At 48.5% G+C, this 18,305-nt stretch overlaps 1 protein-coding gene across 1 annotated transcript in view; it reads left to right on the top strand.

Moving 5' to 3' along the window:
* LOC139558456 (retinoic acid receptor alpha-A-like) overlaps positions 1-18,305 on the top strand; it is a 149,626-nt gene that overhangs the window by 125,655 nt on the left and 5,666 nt on the right. The window contains exons 5-7 of the mRNA XM_071373594.1: positions 3,604-3,780; positions 16,306-16,510; positions 18,027-18,185. Of these exons, the coding sequence (XP_071229695.1) occupies positions 3,604-3,780; positions 16,306-16,510; positions 18,027-18,185 (541 nt within the window). The remainder of the gene's footprint in view (positions 1-3,603; positions 3,781-16,305; positions 16,511-18,026; positions 18,186-18,305) is intronic.

The raw sequence follows: 18,305 nt of genomic DNA, 5'->3' as shown, positions 1-18,305 counted from the left end.
TCTCTCTCTCTCTCTCTCTCTCTCTGTCTCTCTCTTTGTATTTCTCTCTCACTCTCTCTCTCTGTCTCTCTCTCTGTTTCTCTCTTTCTCTCTCTCTCTCTCTTTCGCTCTCTGTTTCTCTCTCTCTGTCTCTTAATTCAATTCCATTCAATTCAAAAGGCCACTCTTTCTCATTTTTCTCTGTCTGTCTCTTTCTTTGACTGTGAAGTCAATAGGAGGAAGACGTTTGTGTTTCATTTATTTTCTCAACTGTGAAAGTCAAATAGTTATGCAGTTTCCACTGAATAGAATTAAACATTTATTTATGCAAAGTTGTTTGGGGTCGATAGTTTAACTTTTTCTATGGCTACAGTTCACTGTCAATAGAATGTCAAAAACTTGTGCACACCTTAACACACTCACTCACACACACGCAGCAAACACACACACACACACACACAAACATGCACGCAAACACAGACACACTTCAACCTGTGTGTGTGTGTCTCTGCCCTTGCTGTGATCACAGGCAGGCCGGCTGGCATGGCCCAGCCATCCAGAACAGATGGGCCATTTCATGTAAACTAGCTAAAGACAATCATTTGTTTGTTTTTAGATAGTTTACATGAAATGGCACAAATGATCATCAGCTGCTCCATCCACAGTAATATTAAACACACACTTCCTGCACGAAAGCACACACACACAGTAATGTAAGCAATTCCCCAAATTATGCTTTTTTTTGCCTCTTTTCTTTCCCTGTTTTTTCTCTTTCTCTCAAGCTCTCTCTCTCTCTCTCTCTCTCTCTCTCTCTGGACTCTCTTTCCCGGTCTCTCTCTCTCTCTCACTGGACTCTCTTTCCCGGTCTCTCTCTCTCTCTCTCACGCTCTCTGGACTCTCACTCTCTCTCACGCTCTCTGGACTCTCTCTCTCTCACTCTCTCTGGACTCTCTGTCTCTCACGCTCTCTGGACTCTCTCTCTCTCATGCTCTCTGGACTCTCTCTCTCTCTCTCTCTCACGCTCTCTGGACTCTCTCTCTCTCACGCTCTCTGGACTCTCACTCTCTCATTCTCTCACGCTCTCTGGACTCTCTCTCACTCTCTCTCACGCTCTCTGGACTCTCTCACACTCTCTGGACTCTCTCTCTCTCTCTCTGGACACACTCCCTCTCTCTCTGGACTCTCTCCCTCTCTCTCTGGACTCTCTCTCTCTCATATTCCTCCATCCCACATTCCATCCCTCCCTCCTCCCATCTCAGCCTATTCTCCTCTGCTTTGAATCAACTTGTCTGCTGACTTTGGACTTTCCTCCTCCTCCTCACTTTCTCACCAAAGACAAACTACTGCTGATGAAACCAACTTTATTTGCATATATTAATTCAGTATTTAGAGATGATCTGACTGTCAATACGTGGGAGATGATTATATAAAGCTGTAGACGCTGTCAGATCAGGACTGAAGAGGAAGTTGTTTATGAAAGTCTTTAGAACAACTTTATAACAAGGGCAGGGAGTGAGATGTTTCCACACCCACGCCTCATCATCCCCAAGTCTCTGTTTACTCTGTCTGTCTTCCTCCCTCTCATTCACTTTCTCTTTCAATTTATCCTCCTCCTCCTCCCACATTGTCTCATTCCTGTCTTCCTCTCTCTCTCCATCTCTTCTTTCATTCCTAGCCCTGTCACTATCCTCCTCCTCCTCCCACATTGTCTCATTCCTGTCTTCCTCTCTCTCTCCATCTCTTCTTTCATTCCTAGCCCTGTCACTATCCTCCTCTCCCTAATGGCTTGCCATTTCCCCGTCTCTCACCTCCTCTTTATTCCTCTGTATTTCCTTATCCTTTCCCTTTTACTCTATCTGCTTTCTTTCTCTCTCCTCTTCCTCCTCCTCCTCCTCCTCTCTCTCTCTCTCCTCCTCTTCCTCCTCTCCTCTCTCCTCCTCCTCCTCTCCTTCTCCTCCTCTCCTCCTCCCTCCTCTCTCCTCCTCCTCCTGTCCTCTCAGTATGTTAGTGTAGGGCTTGGCCCATATAGATACTTTAACTCCATTCCTCTCACTTCAAAGTGCTCCCTGCTACCTGTCACAGTTTTATGGCTGATTCCTGTTCTCTCTCTTTCCTCTCCTCCTGCTCTTTCTCACTCATTACCGCAGCCCAGTCCTCTCTGCTCGGCTGTATTTATGACAACAACAACAACCACTGAATGTTCTATGGTCTCATGGTAGAGAGTGTATTATTTATATACAGTGAGATATAGTGTATTATTTATATACAGTGAGATATAGTGTATTATTTATATACAGTGAGATATAGTGTATTATTTATATACAGTGAGATATAGTGTATTATTTATATACAGTGAGATATAGTGTATTATTTATATACAGTGAGATATAGTGTATTATTTATATACAGTGAGATATAGTGTATTATTTATATACAGTGAGATATAGTGTATTATTTATATACAGTGAGATATAGTGTATTATTTATATACAGTGAGATATAGTGTATTATTTATATACAGTGAGATATAGTGTATTATTTATATACAGTGAGATATAGTGTATTATTTATATACAGTGAGATAATAGTGTATTATTTATATACAGTGAGATATAGTGTATTATTTATATACAGTGAGATACAGTGTATTATTTATATACAGTGAGATATAGTGTATTATTTATATACAGTGAGATATAGTGTATTATTTATATACAGTGAGATATAGTGTATTATTTATATACAGTGAGATACAGTGTATTATTTATATACAGTGAGATATAGTGTATTATTTATATACAGTGAGATATAGTGTATTATTTATATACAGTGAGATATAGTGTATTATTTATATACAGTGAGATACAGTGTATTATTTATATACAGTGAGATATAGTGTATTATTTATATACAGTGAGATACAGTGTATTATTTATATACAGTGAGATATAGTGTATTATTTATATACAGTGAGATATAGTGTATTATTTATATACAGTGAGATATAGTGTATTATTTATATACAGTGAGATATAGTGTATTATTTATATACAGTGAGATATAGTGTATTATTTATATACAGTGAGATATAGTGAATGGGTGAAGACTGGAGATCATTAGCAACTCGTTGTCTCATCATGACGGTGCCTCTCGCCTGACTCTCTGTTTGTGTTTGTTTCTATGTGTGTGTGTGTCTCCGTGTGTCTGTGTGTCTCCGTGTGTGTGTCTGTGTGTCTCCGTGTGTGTGTGTGTCTCCGTGTGTGTGTCTGTGTGTCTCCGTGTGTGTGTGTGTCTCTGTGTGTGTGTCTGTGTGTCTCCGTGTGTGTGTCTGTGTGTCTCCGTGTGTGTGTGTGTCTCCGTGTGTGTGTCTGTGTGTCTCCGTGTGTGTGTGTGTCTCCGTCTGTGTGTCTCCGTGTGTGTGTCTGTGTGTCTCCGTGTGTGTGTCTGTGTGTCTCCGTGTGTGTGTGTGTCTCCGTGTGTGTGTCTGTGTGTCTCCGTCTGTGTGTCTCCGTGTGTGTGTGTGTCTCCGTGTGTGTGTCTGTGTGTCTCCGTGTGTGTGTTTGTCTCCGTGTGTGTGTCTGCATGCCTGCTAATGCATGAGTGTGTCCTCTCTCCTCTCTCCAGAAGTCGAGTGCGGAACAACGCGTGAGGCTGGACCTGGGCCTGTGGGATAAGTTCAGTGAGCTGGCTACTAAGTGCATTATAAAGATCGTGGAGTTTGCCAAACGAGTGCCTGGCTTCACAGGACTCACCATAGCTGACCAGATCACGCTGCTTAAAGCTGCCTGCCTTGACATACTGGTAAGGACTGACTGTCACACACACACACACACAGAGATCACACTGATCCAAACTGCCTTCCTCGACATACTGGTACGTATCAGCAGTTTTCAAAGTAACACATCTCTTATGTACATACTTCATGCATTTATTCCTACAATGCATTCGGAAACTATTCACACCCCTTGACTTTTTCCACATTTTCTTACGTTACAGCCTTATTCTAAAATGTATTAAATATATTTTTTTCCTCATTGATCTGTACACAATACCCCATAATGACACAGCAAAAACAGGTTTACATTCTTTTCCTCAAATTTATACAAAATCAAAAAACAAAATATTACATTTACATAAGTGTTCAGAGCCTTTACTCAGTACTTTGTTGAAGCACCTTTGGCAGCAATTACAGCCTTGAGTCTTGGGTATGAGGCGCGTTGCTGCTCAGCTATTTTCAAGTCCGGGCTCTGGCTGGACCACTCTAGGACATTCAGAGACTTGTCCTGAAGCCACTCCTGCGTTGTCTTGGCTGCTTAGGGCCGTTGTCCTGTTGGGAGTTGAACCTTCGCCCCAGTCTAAGGTTCTGAGCACTCTGGAGCAGGTTTTCATCAAGGATCTCTCTCTGTACTTTGCTCCGTTCATCTTTAACTCGAGCCTGACTAGCCTCCCAGTCCCTGCCGCTGAAAAACATCCCCATAGCATGATGCTGCCACCACCATGCTTCACTGTAGGGATGGTGCCAGGTTTCCTCCAGATGTGACGCATGGCATTCAGGCCAAAGAGTTCAATCTTGGTTTCATCAGACCAGAGAATCTTGTTTCTCATGGTCTGAGAGTCTTTAGGTGTCTTTTGGCAAATTCCAAGAGGGCTGTCATGTGTCTTTTACTGAGGAGTGGCTTCCGTTGACCACTGTACCAGAAAGGCCTGATTGGTGGAGTGCTGCAGAGATGGTTGTCCTTCTGGAAGGTTCTCCCTTCTCCACAGAGGAACTTTAGAGCTCTGTCACAGTGACCATTGAGTTCTTGGTCACCGCCCTTCTCCCCCGATTGCTCTGTTTGGCTGGGCGGCCAGCTGTAGGAAGAGTCTTGGTGGTTCCAAACTTCTTCCATTTAAGAATGATGGAGGACACTGTGTTCTTGGAGAACACAGTGCTGCAGAAATGTTTTGGTACCCTTCCCCAGATCTGTACCTCGACACAATCCTGTCTCTGAGCTCTACGGACAATTCCTTCGACCTCATGGCTTGGCTTTTGCTCTGACATGCACTGTCAACTATATAGACAGGTGTGTGCCTTTCCAAATCAGGTCCAATCAACTGAATTTACCACAGGTGGACTCCAATCCAGTTATAGAAACATCTCAGGGATGATCAATGGAAACAGGATGCACCTGAGCTCAATTTCGAGTCTCATAGCAAAGGGACTGAATACTTACAGTTGAAGTCGGACGTTTACATACACCTTAGCCAAATACATTTAAACTCAGTTTTTCCCAATTTCTAACATTTATTCCTAGTAAAAATTCCCTGTCTTAGGTCAGTTAGCATCACCACTTTATTTTAAGAATGTGAAATGTCAGAATAATAGTAGAGAGAATTATTTATTTCAGCTTTTATTTCTTTCATCACATTCCCAGTGGGTCAGAAGTTTACATACACTCAATTAGTATTTGGTAGCATTGCCTTTAAATTGTTTAACTTGGGTCAAACGTGTCAGGTAGCCTTCTTGCTCGCACACGCTTTTTCAGTTCTGCCCACAAACTTTCTATAGGATTGAGGTCAGGGCTTTGTGATGGCCACTCCAATACCTTGACCTTGTTGTCCTTAAGCCATTTTGTCACAACTTGGAAGTATGCTTGGGGTCATTGTCCATTTGGAAGACCCATTTGCGACCAAGCTTTAACTTCCTGACTGATGTCTTGAGATGTTGCTTCAATATATCCACATCATTTTCCTGCCTCATGATACCATCTATTTTGTGAAGTACACCAGTCCCTCCTGCAGCAAAGCACCCCCACAACATGATGTTGCCACCCCCGTGCTTCACGGTTGGGATGGTGTTCTTCAGCTTGCAAGCCTCCCCATTTTTCCTCCGAACACAACGACGGTCATTAGGGCCAAACAGTTCTATTTTTGTTTACGATCTTTGTCCCCATGTGCAGTTTCAAACCGGAGTCTGGCTTTTTTATGGCTGTTTTGGAGCAGTGGCTTCTTCCTTGCTGAGCGGCCTTTCAGGTTATGTCGATATAGGACTCGTTTTACTGTGGATATAGATACCTTTGTACCTGTTTCCTCGAGCATCTTCACAAGGTCCTTCGCTGTTGTTCTGGGATTGATTTGCACTTTTCGCACCAAAGTACGTTCATCTCTAGGAGACAGAACGCGTCTCCTTCCTGAGCGTTATGACTGGTCCCATGGTGTTTATAGTTGCGTACTATTGTTTGTACAGATGAGCGTGGTACCTTCAGGCTCCCAAGGATGAACCAGACTTGTGGAGGTCTAAATCTGAGGTCTTGGCTGATTTAAAATTTTAAAAATCTGAGGTCTTGGCTGATTTAAAATTTTAAAAATCTGAGGTCTTGGCTGATTTTCCCATGATGTCAAGCAATGACGATGATGCTGTGACACACCGCCCCAGACCATGACGGACCCTCCACCTCCAAATTGATCCCGCTCCAGAGTACAGGCCTCGGTGTAACGCTCATTCCTTTGACGATAAACGCGAATCCGACCATCACCCCTGGTGAGACAAAACCGTGACTCGTCAGTGAAGAGCACTTTTTGCCAGTCCTGTCTGGTCCAGCGACGGTGCGTTTGTGCCCATAGGCGATGTTGTTGCCGGTGATGTCTGGTGAGGACCTGCCTTACAACAGGCCTACAAGCCCTCAGTCCAGCCTCTCTCAGCCTATTGAGGACAGTCTGAGCACTGATGGAGGGATTGTGCGTTCCTGGTGTAACTCGGGCTGTTGTTGTTGCCATCCTGTACCTGTCCCGCAGGTGTGATGTTCGGATGTACCGATCCTGTGCAGGTGTTGTTACACGTGGTCTGCCACTGCGAGGATGATCAGCTGTCCGTCCTGTCTCCCTGTAGCGCTGTCTTAGGCGTCTTACAGTACGGACATTGCAATTTATTGCCCTGGCCACATCTGTAGTCCTCATGCCTCCTTGCAGCATGCCTAAGGCACATTCACGCAGATGAGCAGGGACTCTGGGCATCTTTCTTTTGGTGTTTTTCAGAGCCAGTAGAAAGGCCTCTTTAGTGTCTTAAGTTTTCATAACTGTGACCTTAATTGCCTACCGTCTGTAAGCTGTTAGTGTCTTAATGACCGTTCCACAGGTGCATGTTCAATAATTGTTTATGGTTCATTGAACAGCATGGGAAACAGTGTTTAAATGCTTTACAATGAAGAACTGTGAAGTTATTTGGATTTTTACGAATTATCTTTGAAAGATGGGTCCTGAAAAAGGGACGTTTCTTTTTTTGCTGAGTTTAGTAAGGCTAGTTTTAGGCCTCCATTTCAGGGTTCCTCAACTTCTGGTCCATGAACAGGGCCAGTCCCGTATGGTTAACTGACCCTGATTAAGTCACTTCTACAGGCTAGTTGTAATGTAAATGGACATCCAAGGAGGAAGGATAATAGAGTAGTTTACCAATCTGTGCTACAGGAATAGTTGAGAGTCAGCCTCACTACTCAGTGTTCATTTTTGAAAATGTAATCACAGCAGTAATTGTGCTAGCCTAACAAATGACACTGATTAGCACTGTGACTCGATGCAGAAACACATAGCGTACCTTTACCACATAACCAAATGAGCAGGTTTCTATTTGATGACAAACGGTTTGGCCTAATTCCATCTGTACTGTTTAGTGTCTAGAGATCTCTGTTAACTGGGTTTGCTCTCTCCACTGAGGTAGCCAGTCAATAAGCTAAAACATACAGGGGGTTTAACCTCTGAACTTCCTCCCTAGAGTCCGGTCCTTAGACCTTATTGGTCGGTTCGTCCAGAAAGCCAATAGAAGAGCGGTTTAATTTATCGTGACGGTGGATCATTATGTAGAGGAGCCATCCTTAATCAAAGTACATTTGGTTAGTGTTTCTCAGACGTTACTCAGTTCCAAAGCTCATTAAGGATGGATTGAAAGGCCTGTTAGTCTTTTTCTGCAGTGAGTTTCAGTGAGGACTGTTGTTCATGTTTGTTTGGGTTGCTTGCTGTATGTTTTTCTGGAGCAGGGATATGAATACGGGGGAGCACAGTGTTAGCAGACTGCCGCTGGCTGAGTGTTTGTTTGGGAGTAGCGCAGTCGAGTGCTAATGTGCCCTCAGTAACGAGACAGAGAAGAGAAGCAAAGAGGGAGAGAGAGGGAGAGAGGGAGGAGAAAGGGGGAGGAGAAGGAGGAAGGGGGAGAGAGAAGGAGGAGTAAGGGGGCGAGAGAGGGAGGAGAAAGGGGGAGAGAGAGGGAGGAGAGAGAGGGAGGAGAACTAGGGAGGAGAAAGGGGGAGAGAGAGGGAGGAGAAAGGGGGAGAGAGAGGGGTGGATTGTCTCAAGCTCCAGTCATGTTTATATTGTAATATTTTTTTATTTAACTCTCTCCATGTGTCTCTCTCTCTCTCTCTCTCTCTGTCTCTCTCTTTCTCTTTCTCTCTCTGTCCTCTCTCTGTCTCTCTCTCTCTCTCTCTGTCTCTCTCTCTCTCTCTCTCTCTCTCTCTCTCTCTCTCTCTCTCTCTCTCTCTCTCTCTCTCTCTCTCTCTCTGTCTCTCTCTCTCTGTCTCTGTCTCTGTCTCTCTCTCTCTGTCTCTCTCTCTGTCTCTCTCTCTCTGACTCTATGAGACTCAGTCAGCTCCTTGCATCAAGCACATCTTATCTACTTCCCTGATCGCTCTACTCCAATTTACTGACAACTTTTGCTTCTTCTCTCCTTCGCTCTCTCGCTCCTCTCATCCTCAGCTCAGACCCCCCGGCAGTATGCCTGACCTGAAAGGGCCCTTCTCTCTCTCTTCACTGGGAGCTCACAGCACAGCAGCTACAATAGTGTCACTGTTCAGCGCCCAGGGTTAGTGAGTAATCATGTATCATGGGGGTAGTATTTATTAAAGTAGTATTGACTATTTAATAGATTTAGTGAAGTAAATGTCATGATGAATGTGAATATTATGTAATCCCTGTAGCTGTTCTGTACAGCGACTGCAGTGTAAATGGATAGATGTTATCCTACAGGTTCATATCATCAGTGTTATTGTGGTGTTTCCTGTGGTCTAGATTAGCAGTGGCCGTATTACAGTATCACTTCCTGGTGTGATGAGAACTGTTGCCACTGATTAGATGGGGGATTTGCAGTAATGCTGGATGGATTTGTTTGCTATGACTATGCGGTATTTGTCAAATGTGACAACCCACTGGGTACAGACGTCAATTCAACGTCTATTCCACGTGGAAACAACATTGATTCAACCAGTGTGTGTCCAGTGGGAAGCCACTGGAGTTGAAGAGGTGAGAAGTTGAAGTCCTGCATAGATCACTCTCTCTCACACACACCCTGACAGGTTTCTACAGTGAAGGACGCGCCCTGCGTATTGTGTTCTAGATCTGGGCGAGCAAGTGTGTGAAGAAGGAACAAACGGTGTGTGTGTGTGTGTGTGTGTGTGTGTGTGTGTGTGTGTGTGTGTGTGTGTGTGTGTGTGTGTGTGTGTGTGTGTGTGTGTGTGTGTGTGTGTGTGTGTGTGTGTGTGTGTGTGTGTGTGTGTGTGTGTGTGTGTGTGTGTGTGTGTGTGCGCCGACAGTGAGTGGCAGGAGCGTCCGCAAAATGAAACAGAATAAAACATGCTGGCTGGCGGAGACTCAAACACCGGCTGGTCAGACACACACACACACATACACACACACACCGTGTATAGCTGTACAATACAGAAGCAAGCACACAGACACACTGAGGTTTTTCCTCCTCAAGGTCATGATCATAGTGGTGGTTTCTCTTTTTAGTCTTTGTTGGCTGTGGAACGTGTCAGTCCTAGCTACAGGTATATAGTATAACTAGTGCATAGCCTTGTCCCTCTGTGGGCTTCACTTTGAGTTTGTCTTTCTACTCTTTACAAGCCCCGTCGTGACACTCTCCTCCCTCTTACTGTCCCTCTCTCCTCTCCTCCCCCTGACTGTCCCTCTCTCCTCTCCTCCGTCTTACTGTCCCTCTCTCCTCTCCTCCCCCTGACTGTCCCTCTCTCTGCTCCTCCCCCTGACTGTTCCTCTCTCTTCTCCTCCCTCTTACTGTCCCTCTCTCTTCTCCTCCCTCTTACTGTCCCTCTCTCCTCTCCTCCGTCTTACTGTCCCTCTTTCCTCTCCTCTGTCTTACTGTCCCTCTCTCCTCTCCTCCGTCTTACTGTCCCTCTTTCCTCTCCTCTGTCTTACTGTCCCTCTCTCCTCTCCTCCGTCTTACTGTTCCTCTCTCCTCTCCTCTGTCTTACTGTCCCTCTCTCTTCTCCTCCCTCTTACTGTCCCTCTCTCCTCTCCTCCGTCTTACTGTCCCTCTTTCCTCTCCTCCGTCTTACTGTCCCTCTCTCCTCTCCTCCGTCTTACTGTTCCTCTCTCCTCTCCTCCGTCTTACTGTCCCCCTCTCCTCTCCTCCGTCTTACTGTCTCTCTCTCCTCTCCTCCCCCTGACTGTCCCTCTCTCCTCCCTCTTACTGTCCCTCTCTCCTCTCCTCCGTCTTACTGTCCCTCTTTCCTCTCCTCCCTCTTACTGTCCCTCTCTCCTCTCCTCTGTCTTACTGTCCCTCTCTCCTCTCCTCCGTCTTACTGTCCCTCTCTCCTCTCCTCCGTCTTACTGTTCCTCTCTCCTCTCCTCCGTCTTACTGTCCCTCTCTCCTCTCCTCTCCTCCGTCTTACTGTCCCTCTCTCCTCTCCTCCCCCTGACTGTCCCTCTCTCCTCCCTCTTACTGTCCCTCTCTCCTCTCCTCCCTCTTACTGTCCCTCTCTCCTCTCCTCCGTCTTACTGTCCCTCTCTCCGCTCCTCCCCCTGACTGTTCCTCTCTCCTCTCCTCCCCCTGACTGTTCCTCTCTCCTCTCCTCCCCCTGACTGTCCCTCTCTCCTCTCCTCCGTCTTACTGTTCCTCTCTCCTCTCCTCCCCCTGACTGTCCCTCTCTCCTCTCCTCCGTCTTAATGTCCCTCTCTCCTCTCCTCCCTCTTACTGTCCCTCTCTCCGCTCCTCCGTCTTACTGTCCCTCTCTCCTCTCCTCCCTCTTACTGTCCCTCTCTCCTCTCCTCCCCCTGACTGTCCCTCTCTCCTCTCCTCTGTCTTAATGTCCCTCTCTCCTCCCTCTTACTGTCCCTCTCTCCGCTCCTCCGTCTTACTGTCCCTCTCTCCTCTCCTCCCTCTTACTGTCCCTCTCTCCTCTCCTCTGTCTTAATGTCCCTCTCTCCTCTCCTCTGTCTTAATGTCCCTCTCTCCTCTCCTCCCTCTTACTGTCCCTCTCTCCTCTCCTCCGTCTTAATGTCCCTCTCTCCTCTCCTCCCTCTTACTGTCCCCCTCTCCGCTCCTCCCCCTGACTGTTCCTCTCTCCTCTCTTCCCCCTGACTGTCCCTCTCTCCTCTCCTCCCCCTGACTGTCCCTCTCTCCTCTCCTCCGTCTTACTGTTCCTCTCTCCTCTCCTCCCCCTGACTGTCCCTCTCTCCTCTCCTCCGTCTTACTGTCCCTCTCTCCTCTCCTCCCTCTTACTGTCCCTCTCTCCTCTCCTCCCTCTTACTGTCCCTCTCTCCTCTCCTCCGTCTTACTGTCCCTCTCTCCTCTCCTCCCCCTGACTGTCCCTCTCTCCTCTCCTCCCCCTGACTGTCCCTCTCTCCTCTCCTCCGTCTTACTGTTCCTCTCTCCTCTCCTCCCCCTGACTGTCCCTCTCTCCTCTCCTCCGTCTTACTGTCCCTCTCTCCTCTCCTCCGTCTTACTGTTCCTCTCTCCTCTCCTCCCCCTGACTGTCCCTCTCTCCTCTCCTCCGTCTTAATGTCCCTCTCTCCTCTCCTCCCTCTTACTGTCCCTCTCTCCGCTCCTCCGTCTTACTGTCCCCCTCTCCTCCCTCTTACTGTCCCTCTCTCCTCTCCTCCCCCTGACTGTCCCTCTCGCCTCTCCTCTGTCTTAATGTCCCTCTCTCCTCTCCTCCCTCTTACAGTCCCTCTCTCCGCTCCTCCGTCTTACTGTCCCTCTCTCCTCTCCTCCCTCTTACTGTCCCTCTCTCCTCTCCTCTGTCTTAATGTCCCTCTCTCCTCTCCTCTGTCTTAATGTCCCTCTCTCCTCTCCTCCGTCTTACTGTCCCTCTCTCCTCTCCTCCGTCTTAATGTCCCTCTCTCCTCTCCTCCCTCTTACTGTCCCTCTCTCCGCTCCTCCCCCTGACTGTTCCTCTCTCCTCTCTTCCCCCTGACTGTCCCTCTCTCCTCTCCTCCCCCTGACTGTCCCTCTCTCCTCTCCTCCGTCTTACTGTTCCTCTCTCCTTTCCTCCCCCTGAATGTCCCTCTCTCCTCTCCTCCGTCTTACTGTCCCTCTCTCCTCCCTCTTACTGTCCCCCTCTCCTCCCTCTTACTGTCCCTCTCTCCTCTCCTCCGTCTTACTGTCCCTCTCTCCTCTCCTCCCCCTGACTGTCCCTCTCTCCTCTCCTCCCCCTGACTGTCCCTCTCTCCTCTCCTCCGTCTTACTGTTCCTCTCTCCTCTCCTCCCCCTGACTGTCCCTCTCTCCTCTCCTCCGTCTTACTGTCCCTCTCTCCTCTCCTCCGTCTTACTGTTCCTCTCTCCTCTCCTCCCCCTGACTGTCCCTCTCTCCTCTCCTCCGTCTTAATGTCCCTCTCTCCTCTCCTCCCTCTTACTGTCCCTCTCTCCTCTCCTCCCCCTGACTGTCCCTCTCTCCTCTCCTCCGTCTTACTGTCCCTCTCTCCTCTCCTCCCCCTGACTGTCCCTCTCTCTGCTCCTCCCCCTGACTGTTCCTCTCTCTTCTCCTCCCTCTTACTGTCCCTCTCTCTTCTCCTCCCTCTTACTGTCCCTCTCTCCTCTGTCTTACTGTCCCTCTCTCCTCTCCTCCCTCTTACTGTCCCTCTCTCCTCTCCTCCCCCTGACTGTCCCTCTCTCCTCTCCTCTGTCTTAATGTCCCTCTCTCCTCTCCTCCCTCTTACTGTCCCTCTCTCTGCTCCTCCGTCTTACTGTCCCTCTCTCCTCTCCTCCCTCTTACTGTCCCTCTCTCCTCTCCTCTGTCTTAATGTCCCTCTCTCCTCTCCTCTGTCTTAATGTCCCTCTCTCCGCTCCTCCCCCTGACTGTCCCTCTCTCCTCTCCTCCCCCTGACTGTCCCTCTCTCCTCTCCTCCCTCTTACTGTCCCTCTCTCCTCTCCTCTGTCTTACTGTCCCTCTCTCCTCTCCTCCCCCTGACTGTCCCTCTCTCCTCTCCTCCCCCTGACTGTCCCTCTCTCCTCTCCTCCGTCTTACTGTTCCTCTCTCCTCTCCTCCCCCTGACTGTCCCTCTCTCCTCTCCTCCGTCTTACTGTCCCTCTCTCCTCTCCTCCGTCTTACTGTTCCTCTCTCCTCTCCTCCCCCTGACTGTCCCTCTCTCCTCTCCTCCGTCTTAATGTCCCTCTCTCCTCTCCTCCCTCTTACTGTCCCTCTCTCCTCTCCTCCCCCTGACTGTCCCTCTCTCCTCTCCTCCGTCTTACTGTCCCTCTCTCCTCTCCTCCCTCTTACTGTCCCTCTCTCCGCTCCTCCCCCTGACTGTTCCTCTCTCCTCTCTTCCCCCTGACTGTCCCTCTCTCCTCTCCTCCCCCTGACTGTCCCTCTCTCCTCTCCTCCGTCTTACTGTTCCTCTCTCCTCTCCTCCCCCTGACTGTCCCTCTCTCCTCTCCTCCCTCTTACTGTCCCTCTCTCCTCTCCTCTGTCTTACTGTCCCTCTCTCCTCTCCTCCCCCTGACTGTCCCTCTCTCCTCTCCTCCCCCTGACTGTCCCTCTCTCCTCTCCTCCGTCTTACTGTTCCTCTCTCCTCTCCTCCCCCTGACTGTCCCTCTCTCCTCTCCTCCGTCTTACTGTCCCTCTCTCCTCTCCTCCGTCTTACTGTTCCTCTCTCCTCTCCTCCCCCTGACTGTCCCTCTCTCCTCTCCTCCGTCTTAATGTCCCTCTCTCCTCTCCTCCCTCTTACTGTCCCTCTCTCCTCTCCTCCCCCTGACTGTCCCTCTCTCCTCTCCTCCGTCTTACTGTCCCTCTCTCCTCTCCTCTGTCTTACTGTCCCTCTCTCCTCTCCTCCGTCTTACTGTTCCTCTCTCCTCTCCTCCCCCTGACTGTCCCTCTCTCCTCTCCTCCGTCTTACTGTCCCTCTCTCCTCTCCTCCGTCTTACTGTCCCCCTCTCCTCCCTCTTACTGTCCCTCTCTCCGCTCCTCCCCCTGACTGTTCCTCTCTCCTCTCTTCCCCCTGACTGTCCCTCTCTCCTCTCCTCCCCCTGACTGTCCCTCTCTCCTCTCCTCCGTCTTACTGTCCCTCTCTCCTCTCCTCCGTCTTACTGTTCCTCTCTCCTCTCCTCCCCCTGACTGTCCCTCTCTCCTCTCCTCCGTCTTACTGTCCCTCTCTCCTCTCCTCCCTCTTACTGTCCCTCTCTCCTCTCCTCCGTCTTACTGTCCCTCTCTCCTCTCCTCCGTCTTACTGTCCCTCTCTCCTCTCCTCCCCCTGACTGTCCCTCTCTCCTCTCCTCCCCCTGACTGTCCCTCTCTCCTCTCCTCCGTCTTACTGTCCCTCTCTCCTCTCCTCCCCCTGACTGTCCCTCTCTCCTCTCCTCCGTCTTACTGTCCCTCTCTCCTCTCCTCCGTCTTACTGTTCCTCTCTCCTCTCCTCCCCCTGACTGTCCCTCTCTCCTCTCCTCCGTCTTAATGTCCCTCTCTCCTCTCCTCCCCCTGACTGTCCCTCTCTCCTCTCCTCCGTCTTACTGTCCCTCTCTCCTCTCCTCCCCCTGACTGTCCCTCTCTCTGCTCCTCCCCCTGACTGTTCCTCTCTCTTCTCCTCCCTCTTACTGTCCCTCTCTCCTCTCCTCTGTCTTACTGTCCCTCTCTCCTCTCCTCCGTCTTACTGTCCCTCTCTCCTCTCCTCCGTCTTACTGTTCCTCTCTCCTCTCCTCCGTCTTACTGTTCCTCTCTCCTCTCCTCCGTCTTACTGTCCCTCTCTCCTCTCCTCTCCTCCGTCTTACTGTCCCTCTCTCCTCTCCTCCCCCTGACTGTCCCTCTCTCCTCCCTCTTACTGTCCCTCTCTCCTCTCCTCCGTCTTACTGTCCCTCTTTCCTCTCCTCCCTCTTACTGTCCCTCTCTCCTCTCCTCTGTTTTACTGTCCCTCTCTCCTCTCCTCCGTCTTACTGTCCCTCTCTCCTCTCCTCTCCTCCGTCTTACTGTCCCTCTCTCCTCTCCTCCCCCTGACTGTCCCTCTCTCCTCCCTCTTACTGTCCCTCTCTCCTCTCCTCCCTCTTACTGTCCCTCTCTCCTCTCCTCCGTCTTACTGTCCCTCTCTCCTCTCCTCCGTCTTACTGTCCCTCTCTCCGCTCCTCCCCCTGACTGTCGCTCTCTCCTCTCCTCCCTCTTACTGTCCCTCTTTCCGCTCCTCCCCCTGACTGTCCCTCTCTCAGGGTTGGGGGAGTAACGGATTACATGTAAGGGATTACAAAAAACGGTAACTGTAATCCATTATCTTACCAGCTAAAATATTGTAATCAGATTACAGATACTTTTGAAAACTAGATGATTACTTCAAGGATTACTTACAAATCTAAATGTGTATTTGAACCCAATAATGGTTGAATTCAAGAAGTTTAAGGTGCCTATCAGTCATTGTTTTTGAAACCAGTGGACAGCCAATGAAAAATGCGCTCCTGCAACATCTGCATAATGCAGATCCCAGCCTATGGAATGAAAGTGAAGCTTTTATTGCTCAATCTAATACATGCTGGGAAAAACTCCATAGGCCTAATGGACACATGTTCAAACTTGCACACTTTGGATAGACTTAACGGGGCATTCTGTAGTTGCTACATCCATTTTTGACATATAAAGTATATATATTAATGTAAAGATATAATTTAATGGTATTATTATATGTAGTAGAAAGTGATGGGTTAGAAGAAGCCTACATAACCAACCCATAAAGTACAATGTAACATCCATATATGGCCAGCTATGTAAACTTTAACATTGATTTATCCTGCAATAGATGTTGTTCAATTGGTAACATACATTTTTGTCTTCTTCTAATGCCTCTTAAGGGGAAAGTTATCTAAAAGTAACTGAATGTAATCAGATTACATGACTGAGTTTGGGTAATCCAAAAGTTACATTACTGATTACAATTATAGACAGGTAACTAGTAACTGTAACGGATTACATTTAGATTGTAACCTACCCAACCGTGCCCTCTCTCCTCTCCTCCCCCTCACTGTCCCTCTCTCCTCCCCCTCACTGTCCCTCTCTCCTCCCCCTCACTGTCCCTATCCTCTCCTCTGTCAGATAATGTGTGTGTATACGTAATGTATCATTTTCTCCTCTCCTGTCCCCTGTCATTTAGATTTTGCGTATCTGTACGCGGTACACTCCGGATCAGGACACCATGACGTTCTCAGACGGGCTGACCCTGAACCGGACCCAGATGCACAACGCAGGCTTCGGCCCGCTCACCGACCTGGTGTTCACCTTCGCCCACCAGCTGCTGCCCATGGAGATGGACGACACAGAGACAGGCCTGCTCAGCGCCATCTGCCTCATCTCTGGAGGTACACTACACTTTCTGCACTTTCTTTGAAGGTTGCATATATTCGTTAAGCATCTGTCATTAGTGACATTAGTGTTGAATAGTATGTCACGAGATGAAATGTCTAAATTAAAGTCTGAATTTTGTGACACAGAGACGACAGGCCACCTCAGTCCCATCTGGGGGGGTAAGAAGGTGACTGTCATCTCCAGAGGCGGGCACCACAGTGGGGTGTACATACCCAGCGGGCACCAGACTGGGGTGCAAGGAGAGAGGGAGGGGGGAGCAAGGAGAGAGAGAGAGCTGGGCAAGGAGAGAGATTGGTCGGTGCCAGAGACCGAGAGATGGTGATTTAAGAATTAGTAAAAGTTTCCCAGTCTAAGGTTGAAAGGTGCCTTTGGGGCAGATGTGAAGCTTGGACAAGTCGTTAGAAAGGCAGTACAACTCTGAATGGACACTTCTGATACAGACTTACACAGACAGACTCAAAGTCTGGAATCAGGTCATCCACAGGTCCATCTCTGTGAGACAGGGTGTTGGACTGTTCCCACAGGAGATGAGTCTGTTCTGTACAGCCTGTTTCAGCACCAAACACCCAGGCACTAGTTCTCCCTCAGCTGGGACATGGCAGGCAGACATTAAAACACACACATTGAGCTCTACATTTTTCCATAATGCAGTTACAAACATGCGCAAACAGACACTCTGACACACGCTCCTCCCAAGGCAGCTACTGTTCCCCGGGCACCGATGACGTGGATGTGGATTAAGGCAGCCCTCCGCACCTCTCTGATTCAGAGGGGTTGGGTTGAATGTGGAAGACACATTTCAGTTGAATGTATTCAGTTGTACAACTGACTAGGTATCCCCCTGCTCTGACTCTGAAGTCTGTGACTGCGTAAGTTTCCATTCCAATGTGTGAATCCCCAGAGCCTTGACATATATTACATGCTGTTGCATAATCCACAGAGGAAATAACTAAACACTCTCCACTGCTGTGAGTCTCTCAGTAATGTGACTCTGTGACTGGGAGGCAGGCCGTTCCCACAGCAGGAGCCTGTTCTCTCAACGCACTCACACACTGACAACTTATGGATTGAATTGGTACTGCAAGCATTACAAGGGACAATGTGACAAATAGAAGGTGGTAAGATGATCATATAGGGCTACTGTCTCTTGAGAACTAAGCAGTATATAATAAAAAGACGTTGGTTGAATTGTATATATATTTCCTACACCATAAGCCCTTTTAATGTTCAATGGAAACCGTTCAAGTTGGATTACTTCTAACCGAGTTAGAATTCAGGCAACTCCCCCGTTTCTAGACATTTACAGCACATCTCCTTTAATGCCAACTATAGCAGAGTGCAAGCTGATGGGGTGTATGGCCTGGTAAAGGCCTAGCGTTTCCCTACTGTATGACTCTGGGATGTGTCTTTCTAAGTCGTTGGTCCTACATAGCCTATGTACAAAGAAGATGCTTCATGAATTTGAAATTGATCTGTGTGACTCTCTCTCCCTCAATCTGTCTCTCACAGACCGTCAGGACCTGGAGGAACCCTCTAAGGTCGACCAGCTCCAGGAGCCTCTACTGGAAGCTCTGAAGATCTACGTGAGGAAGAGGAGGCCTAGCAAGCCACACATGTTCCCCAAGACCCTGATGAAGATCACTGACCTCCGCAGCATCAGCGCCAAAGGTACAGACATCACAGAGACTAATACACGAATAAAACTGAGTAGAAATGAGCACACTATAGATTCAATAGCAGTTCAGTAGGAAAACTTTGTACACTAATGCCCTATAACATAATTTTGCA

The sequence above is a fragment of the Salvelinus alpinus genome, chromosome 29, assembly GCF_045679555.1.
Source record: "Salvelinus alpinus chromosome 29, SLU_Salpinus.1, whole genome shotgun sequence".
Taxonomy (NCBI): domain Eukaryota; kingdom Metazoa; phylum Chordata; class Actinopteri; order Salmoniformes; family Salmonidae; genus Salvelinus; species Salvelinus alpinus.
The sequence above is the reverse complement of the archived record's forward strand: the minus strand, read 5'-3'. Positions and strand labels throughout refer to the sequence as shown.